We start from the raw sequence: 12,457 nt of genomic DNA, 5'->3' as shown, positions 1-12,457 counted from the left end.
TGAAAGAATAGCAGTGTAGTTCCAAATCAGGATGTTGTGGCTGGGATGAGATCTTGAGGGTGGTAGTACTCCCATGTATGTGCTGCCCTTGTCCCTCTAGGTGCCAGAGGTCACACAGGTTTGGGAAGGTGCTGTTAAAATAGCCTTGGTGAGTGGCTTCAGTGCATCTTGTAGGTGGAACACACTGCTGACATTGTGTTGGTAGTGGAGGGAATAGAAATTGGAGGTGGTGGATGTGATGTCAGTCAGACAGGCTGCTTTGTTCTGAATGATGTCAAGCTTCTTGAGTATTGTTGGAGCTGCACTCATCTAGGTAAGTGAAGAATGTTCCATCACACTCCTTATTTGTGCTTTGTAGATGGTGGAAAACTCTGGGGAGTCTAAAGGTGAGTTACCTGCTATAGGATACCTGGCCTCTGAACTGCTTTTGCAGCCACAATTTTTGGCTAGTTCAGTTTAGTTTATGGTCAATGGTAACTCCCAGATAGAGAGATTCAATGATGGTAATGCAATTGAATTGTAAAGGAGTGATGGTTAGATTTTCTCTCGTTGGAGATGGCCATTATCTGGCACTTGTCTAATGTAAATGTTAATTGCTAATTGTTGGCCCAGGAGTGGATACTGTCAGATCTTTCTGTGCACAGTATTCTGGTTCCTATGGAGTTGTAAACATCCCAGGTTCTGACATTAGTCATTGATAAAGCAGCTGTATATTGATGGTTAGGCTGAGAACTATACTGAGAAACTCCTGTAGCGATGTTTTGGGATTGAGAGGGTGGCCCATAATAACCACAGTCACTTCCTTTGTGTTAGGTATGATTCCAATCAATGGAGAGTTTTCCCACTGACTCCTGTTTTGTTAAGGCTTCTTAATGCCACACTTATTAAGTGCTGCCTTTATGTTAAGGGCAGTCTCTTTACTTTTTAGTTCACCTGTTTTGTCCATGTTTGGACCAAGACTGTAATGAAGTCAGGAGTTGAATGGACCTGGCAAAATCCAGACTGAGTTTCAGTGAGCAAGTCATTTCTCTACAGTTGTCACTTCAAAAATGAATACGTTTGGTATGGTAGATGCTGCTATTGACATTTTAAAATCACACTAATCCATTCCATCAGAATTTAGCTGAGTCCAAAAAAAAGCCCAAAAATTAAACAATGGTCAACTTTTTCATTTTGTGAATTAACTGGACCCATATTATTAATAAAGATTTAACCTGAAGTTTTTCAGCACTAAAATCTTAAGCCCAAAGAAAATTCAATGCTGACTTTAGATGTATCCTACCTGAACAGAGGAGGGGCTATTGTATGCTACTTCAGTATTGGATGTACATTCCTGACATTGGTTTGGTACACTTCTGTCTGATGTATGATACTCAGGATGTATGATACCTCAGTGACATTTTAACCCATGATTCTTAGTAAAGGTGAAAAGTCAGTGGAAGACCTGGTAAGGAGGTATATCAAATGCTTTGACCAGAATATCGAGAAAGGAAAAAAAGAGGAGACACATGATTTTAATGAAATCACTAATATTCTTAAGGGTTCACAACTCTCTCAATCATCAGATGCCTCATTCATTCTATACTTTGCGAGTAATCAAAGTGAAGTGTGTGATTGCAACAGAAAGTTTTGAACCTGAAGGGTTGAGGCCTTTTCAGAACAGTGCACCATATGGGGACCTCCAACTGCAAATGCAATCAGAGAGCAGCTAGGCTGTAAATAAACATGCCTTTCTTCTCACTGAAACAAAGTATTAGTCCAAAGTAAATAGTTTCTCAAAGAAATGTAATCCGTTTACAATAAACAGAGGTGGCTGACACCCGTAGGATGAACCAGTGAACACCTTAATTTTGAGCCCTTTTTGTGGCCTAGTCTTGATTGATGCCATGTTCCCATGGTACCTTGGCCTGCTCTTCTTTGCCACTGTGACCAGACTGAGAGAGTTTGCGTGTGAAAGCCTTTGGCCTGCTCTCTTCTTCAGGTGTTTCTTCATTGTCTTTGTATGTTGGTCTGGGATAATATGGTTTGGGGGGCAAAGCTGGTATCTCTGTGGACTCCTTTGGAATGACTCCAGTGGGAGCAGAGTGACTACGGCATGGGTGAGCTTTCACTGATTCAATGACATCTGGTTCAGATAGGCTGTACCTTACTGGTATGTAAGGGGCTTCCCCATCCTCCTCTGGGTTCCAGGTCTGACTGGAATCTGTTGTGTCTGTACGTGGTGGCTCCGTTGACTGGCCAAAGTTGCTTTCACTCAGAGAGGACACCCCGCTGCTTGCGCTGCCAGACAGAGTGGAGTTACTGCCATCAAGACCTGAGTGGGGGCTTGTAGGTGATGCAGGAATTGGGTGTAGCGAAGACTGTGATTGTATGTGTGCGTGTGGGAGAAGGAAGGGAAAACAGGAGGAAAAAAAGTTAATATTCACAGTTCTTTCTGTTACAATTAAGGCTCTTTCAACTCATAATACATTGTTCAGGTGGAACATTCTAGCCAGGTGATTGTTCCATGCTAGTTGTCAGTGACAAAATGAAATTAGAGCAATGACATTGAATGTCAGTACTGTTTAACTGTCCAGAAAATATTTATAGTCAAATCTGATCTAACAGTTTGCTGTAGGATCACTGGGTAGCAATCGGGAAGAACATGTCAAGGCTGATTTTCCCTTTCCTTCATGTCATATATTAAGGGTAACTGTTCTGGTGCTATCGTTCCTCTAACTGAGACCAGCTACTTCAACACCACCGAAAACGAAACCATCTTGACTAGATAATTAAAAGACACAAAGGATCATAACGTTTACCACTGACCAGTCAAATCACTTAGAACAACTGCCAGAGAAGCAGGAAGTTATCTTAATGCCCTGGCCACTTCATATCCCTCAACAAATATGACTACATAGATACTGGTCATTATCATGTTGTTTGTGAAGTTACTATGGCTGTGTAATGTTCACCTACATTATGATAGTGGTTGCACTTCAAAATACTTTGGGGTGTCTTGGCTTTCAAAAGCCACAATATAAAATCCAGGAAATAAAGCTCTATTTTGTCTGTTAATTCTTTAGTTTAATTCTTTTCTTTATCTATTTATAAGAAAACTGTGTCTCATATTAATACCATCTGCAGGCGGTGCAAACAGCATGCAGTCCTCGAGAATGGCAGTGCAGGGAGAGAAGTTCTTCAGATTTTTGAAGGATTTTTAAAAATAAAAATTGAAGCACAAGATGGAGAAACGGAGGCTAGTGGCTCCATTCCTCCTCACCCCACCCCCCAACTCATGTGGGCCTTCTCTCGCAACAACTCTCGTCACTGGCCTTTGACCCTGCTTGCTGAATGAACTGAGGGCATTGTTGCTACGTTCTGCAGATGACAGAAAGAAAGGTGGATGATAGAGTTGAGGTAGCAGAGAGGCTGCAGAAGGACTTGGACAGGCGAGGCGAGTGAGCAGAAATGTACTGCTTAGACTACTTAAAATTCTGGTCAGACTGAATTTAGAATATTGAGAGCGGTTTTGGGCCCCAAATCTAAGGAAGGATATGGTGGCATTGGAGTGGGAAGCGATTTACAACAATGATCCCAGGGATGAAGGGCTTATCAGATGAGTGGTTGAGGATACTGGGTCTGTATTAATAGAGTTTAGAGGATGAGGGCAGGGGGGGATCTGATTGAAACTCTCAGAATAATCAGAGGCCTGGATGGAGTGGATGCAGAGAAGATGTTTCCACTAGGAGAGACTAGGACATGAGGGCAGAGCCTCAGGAATAACCCTTTAGAACGGAGATGAGGAATTTCTTCAGCCGGAGGATGGTGAATCTGTAGAACACATTGCCATAGAGGGCTGTGGAGGCCAAATTATTGAGTGCATTTGAGATAAATAGGTTCTTGATTGGTAAAGTGATCAAGGGTTATGGAGATGACAGGAGAATGGCGTTGAGAAACATATCAGCCATGATTGAATGACAGAGCAGACTTGATGGGTTGAATCGCCTAATTTTGCACCCATATCTTACGGTCTCACGCTGCGGCCGGGCCTTTGTCTCCCTGACCCCCATCCTCATTATAGCATCACTATATGTGATGAAGTCATCAGTGCAAGTGCAGATACTTCTGACAGCCTGTCCTATTGCAGCCAGCTGATAAAACCATAAGAAATAGGAACAGGAGTAGGCCATTCGGCCGTTAAGCTTGTCCTATTCAGTAGGATCATGTCCACATTCCTGCACTTTCCCTGTAACCTTTGATTCCTCCTACTGATCAAGAATGTATCTATCTCTGCCTTAAATATACACACTCTGCTCCTACAGCTCTCTGTGGCAAGGTGTTCCAAAGGCTTTCAACCTTCTAATAGGTTAAATTCCTTTTTATCTCAACCTTAAATTGGCGCCCCTTTATTCTGAACCATGTCCTGTGGTCCTTGACTCTCCCACGAGGGGAAACATTCCCTCAGTATTTAACCTGCCAAGCCCCTTAAGAATCCTATGTGTTTTAATGAGATCACCTCATTTTTCTAAACTCCAGTGAGTAGAGTCCTAACCTGTTTAGTGTATTCCCAGAAGACAATTCCTCCATACCAGGGATCATATCCTAGTGAACCTTCTCTGAACCACCTTGAATGAAATTATATTTTCCCATAAATAAGGCGACCAAAACTGTTCACAGCACTGCAGATGTGGTCTCACCAGCAGCACTTTGTACAATCGCAGTAAGGCTTGTTGTCTCTTTCAAATGAAAATCTTTGCATTTTCCCACATTATACTCCACTTGTCAACTTTTTGCCCACTTACTTAACCTATCAATATCTCCCTGTAGACTGTTTGTACCCTTCTCACAACCTGCCTTGCTACCTATTTCTGTGTTGTCTGCAGATTTGGCTACAGTTCATTCATTTCCTTCCTCAAGTCATTAATATATATTGTAGTTGTGGTCTAAGTGGTGATCCCAGTGGAACCCCACTGGTAATGGAACACCAATTTGTAAAAGAACCTCTTACCCCCACGTCTGGAAGTCCAAATACACATATCTACTGGTTCCGCTCTATCCTCTCTGGTTGAGACTTTCCTGAAAAAACTGCAATAAATTTGTCAGGCATGATTTCCCTTTCATGAAACCATGCTAACTCTGCTTGATTAGATTATGATTTTCCAAATATTCTGCTGCGGCTTCCTTAATAATTGATTCCAATACTTTTCCAACAATAGATGTTAGGCTAATGTCAAGGGCTGTGTCTGTACATGTGCTGTGGCCGTTTTGGTATTATGGATAATTACTCCATTACCTTAATTAGATTTCAGTATCACAGCTAAAGTTCACAAATGCTCCCATGGAAAGATTAATTCATCATTGAACAAATGTTTCTCTTTTTTGGAGTTGCCCAAGTTAACATTGACCAATTGTACAATACTTACTTTGCGTAGGGTTCGTGCAGGCAAGGCAGGTGGTATATCACTGATCTGATGATGGAAGGGATCAAAATTCATAGTAAAATGACCTATGCAAACAAAAAGAAGATTTCATGAATATCAAACCATCAGCCTTATCATTATCATTAACCTTAATTATTTCCATTATTACCATCTTCACCATTACCAGAAAAAAATTACCAACATCATAACCTGCAATCTTCAAATTTTACATCACGAGAGGAAGTTCTGCCCATTGACTTGACACTGACGCCCAAACAGCTACCCTGTTAATCTATTCCTGTGTTTTTTCCCTTTTCAAATATTTATTCATTTTCTCTCAAAATGTAATTTTAACAGTCTCTCCTGCTTCCCTCAGCCCCCATTGTTTCCAATTTTTTCCAAACTTCCCCCTCCCTTGTTCCAGTCTCCTCTCATAAAAACCTCACATTCCTGGCGCCGTCTTTAACAATTCTGTTTTGTATGTTCCATGTTTTGACTGCCTTCCTATATCAGAGTACTGAAAACACAACACCATATTCTACTTAGTGTTACTTTTCTGTTTCTGCACTCTAAAAAACTTTTAAAAATGAAATTATTGATTCATCTTCCCTTTTTAAAGATTTCTTTGATCTTTTCGGTTTTTAAAATTTTAACAATTCAGTATAATCTTCTTCCTTTTCCTTCCAAAATGTTTCCTCTAAGTAGTTGCTTATATCTGACATCTATTTACCCAATTTGCCTGCTTTCAGAAACAAAAACAGAAGTTGCTGGAAGAGCTCAGCAGGTCTGGTGGCATCTGTGAAGAAAAAATCTGAGTTAACTTTTCGGGTCCGGTGACCCTTCCTCAGAACTGTTGCTTTCAGAAGCTGTTCTGTTCAGGGTTAACCATGATGCCTATTTTGATATTGACTGAAAGTATTAATTTTACACCTCTTCTGCAAATGCAGGAAATCTGAATCACCAGTAGAAAACAGCAGACTAGGGAGCATTTATGGAAGGAGAAAGAAAAGTTGGATATTTTACGTTCGGTGATCTGCTTAGTGTTTCTTGCATTTTCTTGTTTCTGTTTATTTTAGAACACTCACATGTAGCAAAGGCAACTGTCTCAAAAATCATCAATATTGGATCATCATCATCATCATTGACAACATTACATAACTGTACAGGTTACCTTACAGCATCTCACATACAGACCCCAAACACTAAAACCTCATTGGATAACTGACAATCCTCCTCCATTGTCATGACTACAAATCATAACCCTGAATCATCTATGGATATATCAAAGTTTAATTCTGACATGATTTTTAAAAGAGGACTGACACAGCCAACAGGACTGCGTATTTAAATTAAGTGGCAGTCTAGAGATGAGTTCTGGAATCTCATACCTATACAGAGTCAGGGAAATTTTAAATTGAAAGACTAAAAAGGTGGTGAGAGGAGAGTGGACCTACATGAGAAATGTAGGCAGAAGTAAAAAACTGGTGTCAGAGAGCCCTTTCACCTTGTTTCTTCCTGTAAGAGCTAAAGTGTGATATCACAGATAAACAGGTAGGTGATTGGTGGGTATTTCTACTGTGCCTTTCCATTGGTCACTTTGTTTAAGTAAGGAGACATTATTATATCTGGATAGTACAGACAAGAAACATAAAATATTTAACAATGAAATTAATTAATTGGATAGAATAGAGGTGGCTGGCAGGAAATGTGTTGCAGCTGTAGTGAATCTGGAGCTGGTGAATGCCAGTGTGATTCACAGCGACTGCAATTGTAGCAAGTGCTGGTTGCTTAAGGAACTTCAGCTCACAGTTGATGAGCTGGAATCTGCACTATGAACAGTGTGACGCATCAGTGTGACACATTTCCTGCCAGCCACCTCTATTCTATCCAATTAATTAATTTCATTGTTAAATATTTTATGTTTCTTGTCTGTACTCTCCAGATATAATATATTGTATATTGTTTCCAGGAGTCCGTCACGCCCTTTAGATGAATTGCACCAAATTTGGTCTGTGGTCAGGGACATAAAGGATGCGACTGTGGTGAGGCAGGTTTTAGGATTCAGAATTTAGCTCTGGAGGAGTCTCAGCCAATCTCTTGCCTAATAGATACAAGGTTCTTTATTCCAATATGGACGAGGTTACAAAATATAGGGAGGATGAGCAAACTGACCACAGCATTATTCAAGAGGGGGGAAAGGAAAGAAAAATGGAGTAGTTACAGGAAATAGCATAGTTAGGGGAAATAGATGCTGTTGTCTGCAGCAAAGACAGAGAGACCCAAAGGCTTTGTTGCCTAACTGGTACCAAGGTTCAAGACAGCTCTTCTGGGCTGGAAAGGAACAAGATGGTAGGGGAGGGATCCTGATGTCATGGGCCACATAGGTACTAATGATCCAGGCAGCACTCGGAAAGAGGTTCTGCTAAGGGATTATCAGCAGTTTGGGACTAAATTAAAATGTAAAATACAAGGTAATAATTTCCAGATTAATACCCAAATCACATGCAAATTGGCATAGGTTAGATAAGTTTAGAGAGGTAAATATGTAGGAGCAATGGGTTCTGATTCATGGGGCACTAGCAGCTGTACTGGGGAAAGGAACAGCTGATCCTTTGGCATGGGCTTCATTTGAACCATTCTTGATAAGTGTCCTGGTGAATCATATGACTAAGATTACAGAGAAGGTTTCTTTTCAAAATTCCTTCATGGAATGTGAGTCTCACTGACTAGGCTGGTATTTATTGCACCTCCCTAATTACCCAGAGGGCAATTAAGAGTCAAACACATTACTGTGGATCTGAAGTCACAAGTAGGTCAGAATAGGTAAAAATGGCAGTTACTTTCTCTAGAGAACATTAGTGAACCAGGTGGCTTTTCCCAGCAATTGACAGTGGTTTCATTGTAATCACTAGAACTCAATTTCCGATTTTTACTGAATTCAGATTGTACCATCTGCAATGCTGGGATTCAAACCTAGGTCCCTGTATTATTACTTAAGTTCATTGGTAAATCAAAAAGAAACAAGAAAACATAAGTGCAGAATACTGAAAAGGCATATGATAATCAAAATTTGACAGAAAGCAGTAGAAAGTAAGTACAGAAGAGTGCAGCAGAAAATAGGAGAGTAATAATGATTAAAAACTCAAAGCTTAAGGCTCTTTATCTGAACACACGCAGCATTTGTAACAATAAATGATCTGACAACATAAATATGGATATGATTTGATAGATATTACGAAGATGTGGTTACTTTATGTGATAACCCCTACAAGCCCCATGGGGAATCACTAAGTAATTTCCTTATGGAGATTGAGTATGAGTTCCCATGGTAACAGGCAATGGCCTGCCCAGCTGGAACCCATCACCTGACCCTTTAGTGGCACATTGGTGGGGCCCTCTTGTGGTTCAGTGGTAGTGTCCCTACCCTCAGACCAGTAGACCCAGGTTCAAATCCCACCTGCTCCAGAGATGTGAACATCTCTCAACAGTTTGGTTAAGAAAAGTGGTGTATTGGTAGTGTCCGAGGCCTGGATTAAAGTCCCGCCTGCTCCAGAGGTGTGTATTAAGGATTGATTAGAAAATAGGTTAATAATAAAAAAGTGTTGCAGTGGTAGAGTCCCTACCTCTGAGTCAGGACACCCAAGTTCAAGCCCCACCTACTCCAGAGGTATGTAATAACATCACTGAACAGGTTGATGAGAAAAATAGGTTAATAAAAAATAAAATGTTAAATAAAAACAAAAAGAAAATCCTGGTGATTTTGGTCATGGGACAAGTCGCTTACTTCTGGGTATAAAAGAAATAAAAGGCTCTTATATACAGCACTTTATTTCCCCTCCAAATCCACTTTGATTTAGTCAGAAAGCAGGACCAATAGACCAGTTTACTTAACAGTTGTTGGGAAAATACTAGAGTCCATATTAATAAAATTAATAGGAGATCATTTTAATCTAATCAATAAGATCATGGTTTTGTGGAAGGGAATTCATGTTTGACAAATTTGCTAGGGTTTTTTGAGGATATAACAAGCAGAGTTGATAAAAAGGAGCCGGTAGATGTTGTATATTTGGATTTTCAGAAGGCTTTCAACAATGTGACACACAGATGTTACTGGATAAGATAGGTGCTAATGTTATTGGGGTAATAGCATGAATTGAGGGTTGGTTAATAGACAATAGCAGAGAGACGGGATTAATCAGACTTATTCAGGTTGGAAAGACATAATGGGTAAAGTGCCAAGGGCCTCATTTTTTAAACTGTCTATATGAATGACTTGGAGAATGGGGCAGAGTATAATGTATTCAAATTTGAGGTGAGAGGGTACATTATGAGGATATAAGGAATCTGCAAGGAAATATAGATAGGGTGAATTAGAGGGCATAAACTTAGCAGATCGAGTTTAATGTAGTAAAGTGTGAGGTCGTGCACTTTGATAAGAAGAATCAAAAGGCAGACTATTATTTAAGTGGAGAAAGACTCCAAAAAAGTGCAGTGCAGTGGGATCCGGGAGTATGATGGAATATATTGAAAACAACCAATGCTAGAGATCACAGCGGGTCAGATAGCATCCATGGGGAGACAGCTAGCTAACATTCTGAGTCTAGATGACTCTTCATCAGATTAAGTGTGGATGAGACAGCATTTATGCTATAGTTTTGTGGGGGGTGGTGTGGGGGTGTGGGTATGTGATCGAATATGTGGGGAGGGTCTGTTTCCATGCTGTATGACTGTACATCCTAGATGACTGCAGCTCCAACAACACTCAAGAAGCTTGACACCATCCAGGACAGAGCAGTATGCTCGATTGGCATCAGATCCACAAGCATCTAGTCCATCCACCACTAACACTCAGTAGCAGCAATGTGTACCATTTACGGATGCACTGCAGAAATTTGCCAAAGATCCTTCGACAGTATCTTCCAAAAACCAGTGAAATTGTTATAAGAAGGTTACTAATGCCAAGGATGGATATTTTATTGGGGGTTGATTTAGCTGTTAGCACAATGTACACCTCAACCAGAAAAGGACAGCCCAGAGAAACTGAGAAGACTAGAGAAAGCCAGCAGCAACTGGCAGGGAAGATAGGGACCGAAACAAGTTCAGAAGCTATATAGGGAGCAGCAAAACCCATAACGGTTTGAGTGGCCAAAGAAGGGTCAATTGTCTTAAACTTGCAGTAAGTGACAAAGACGCTGGGAACTGAGAGGGATTCAGAACCATACTTGTAAGTTTTAAGATAACCCAAGAATGGTCATTATATTTAATCAGATGAAGTCAGGCCAGATACTTCAGAAAGGTTCAGGAAAGAATTAAAAGGCTGAGAGATAGGCTAATAGCTATAAAAGAAGGCTACAAAGGGGAAAGGAAGGTAACATTACAGGCTAACACCAAAGATCTGCTTAACAGTATCATGGTTACATTTTTTTTAAAGACGCTAGAGAAATTGCCAGATAGGGCCAGAAGAAAGTGAAGATAAAGTTTCATTTAGTGGAAGAGGTGCAGGGTAGTATTCCTTTTAATTTTCTTTCGAGCTGTATGGGTCTTTGAGGTCCATGTGCAGCAGTGACATCTAGAAGCTAAGGGTAGTTTAGAGGGAGTGTTTTTGCATTATTTGGACTAGGATCAAACAAATCTGTGTGATAGCCCCCATGTTACTCACTATAGAAATGTGGTTGACTCTTAACTGCCCTTTGGACAATTAAGGATGGGAAATAAATGTTGGCCATGCCAGCAATACCCGCATGCCAAGGATGAATAAAAATCTACTTGACAGTGGTTATTCACCTTTTCTAAGAACTGTCATCTAATGTCTGCATTAGGTACCATCTAGATGGAAAACTATTTAACCTCAAACTCATCTATGCCAAAACTGAACTGACCACCATAATTATACATGATTCAATGGGACGATCATAAAACAAACGCTAGTGTTCTTTGAAGCGAGCTTCACAAGCATTCAGGCAAAACTGCAAAATCAATTTTAATCAACTTGACATTGTGTCCAGATGGCTAAAAACCATCCCTCTCATAGCGTTCCGTTTTCTCAAATCTCAAACGGCCAATATTGCAGGAGAGGATTTAGAAAATTTTCGAAGGCCCTCTGAGGCTCTCTTTGAAGTGTGGCAACATTGACATTTATGATTGGGAGGAGTATGCAACCAGTCATTCAAAATAGTAATAGCCAGTACTGCCTATGGGCTCAGGTTTAGCATATTTGATAGAAAAATTAGAGGACGGTTGAGGAGAATTTCTTTCTCTCCTTAGGGTGATGCGTGTGATAAAAGTCAGAAAAAAACTTGGATATGCACTTGAAGTGCTGTTACCTATATGACTATTGACCAAGAGCTGAAAAGTGGAATTAGGCTGGATCACTTGGCACAGATGTGATGGCTTGACATCCTACTGGGCCTGAATTTTGTGTGTTTCTACCTAAGTAACGAGCAATTTGTAGTAATATTGTTTTCCTTCCCATCACTTATATTACAGCTAATATTGAACTAACTTTCCTCTACCAGGCCAATCCAACAAAGGGGTTTGGATTTCTACTTACCAGGTGGCAATGATCGAGGTGGTACTGGGGGTGCCATAATCGTGCCCACATGTGCTGTGAGGAATGGTATTGTGTCCCTGGTTCCACTGTCTAAACTCCAGCTACTGGGAGCTGCTGGCACCGCTGAAACACAGTGAAACCAACATCAGTCAACAAGTACCTGAAATAAAGTTTGGTGCAGAAAAATGAAAGGTCATATGCAGTGGAAATAAAAAAAAACTAGTAGCCACATATTCCTGATGGATGGGAAAATACTTGCTGAGGTAGACACTGAAAGAGAGCTAGGAGTCAGCTGGCACATCTTTTAACTATGTTTAACTGTGATGCACAACAAACAAAGCTGACAGGATCCTGAGATACACAACCCAATTCACTGTGATAATGACCTTCCCAGTCCCTGGGAACACCCTGGTTTGATCAAGTTGCACCTACTTGGTACAACAAGCATCATTTCACTATTAGCCACAATGAATGAGGAGAAGCAGCTTGATGAGTTCTTCAACAG

At 40.6% G+C, this 12,457-nt stretch overlaps 1 protein-coding gene across 1 annotated transcript in view; it reads right to left on the bottom strand.

Moving 5' to 3' along the window:
- Positions 1-312: 312 nt before the first annotated feature.
- dock3 (dedicator of cytokinesis 3) overlaps positions 313-12,457 on the bottom strand; it is an 821,127-nt gene continuing 808,982 nt past the window's right edge. The window contains exons 46-48 of the mRNA XM_048606243.1: positions 11,953-12,075; positions 5,406-5,488; positions 313-2,360 (exon numbers count right to left, since the gene is read on the bottom strand). Of these exons, the coding sequence (XP_048462200.1) occupies positions 1,869-2,360; positions 5,406-5,488; positions 11,953-12,075 (698 nt within the window). The 3' untranslated portion in view covers positions 313-1,868. The remainder of the gene's footprint in view (positions 2,361-5,405; positions 5,489-11,952; positions 12,076-12,457) is intronic.

The sequence above is a fragment of the Rhincodon typus genome, chromosome 16 (assembly GCF_021869965.1).
Source record: "Rhincodon typus isolate 14 chromosome 16, sRhiTyp1.1, whole genome shotgun sequence".
Classification (NCBI taxonomy): Eukaryota; Metazoa; Chordata; class Chondrichthyes; order Orectolobiformes; family Rhincodontidae; genus Rhincodon; species Rhincodon typus.
The sequence above is the reverse complement of the archived record's forward strand: the minus strand, read 5'-3'. Positions and strand labels throughout refer to the sequence as shown.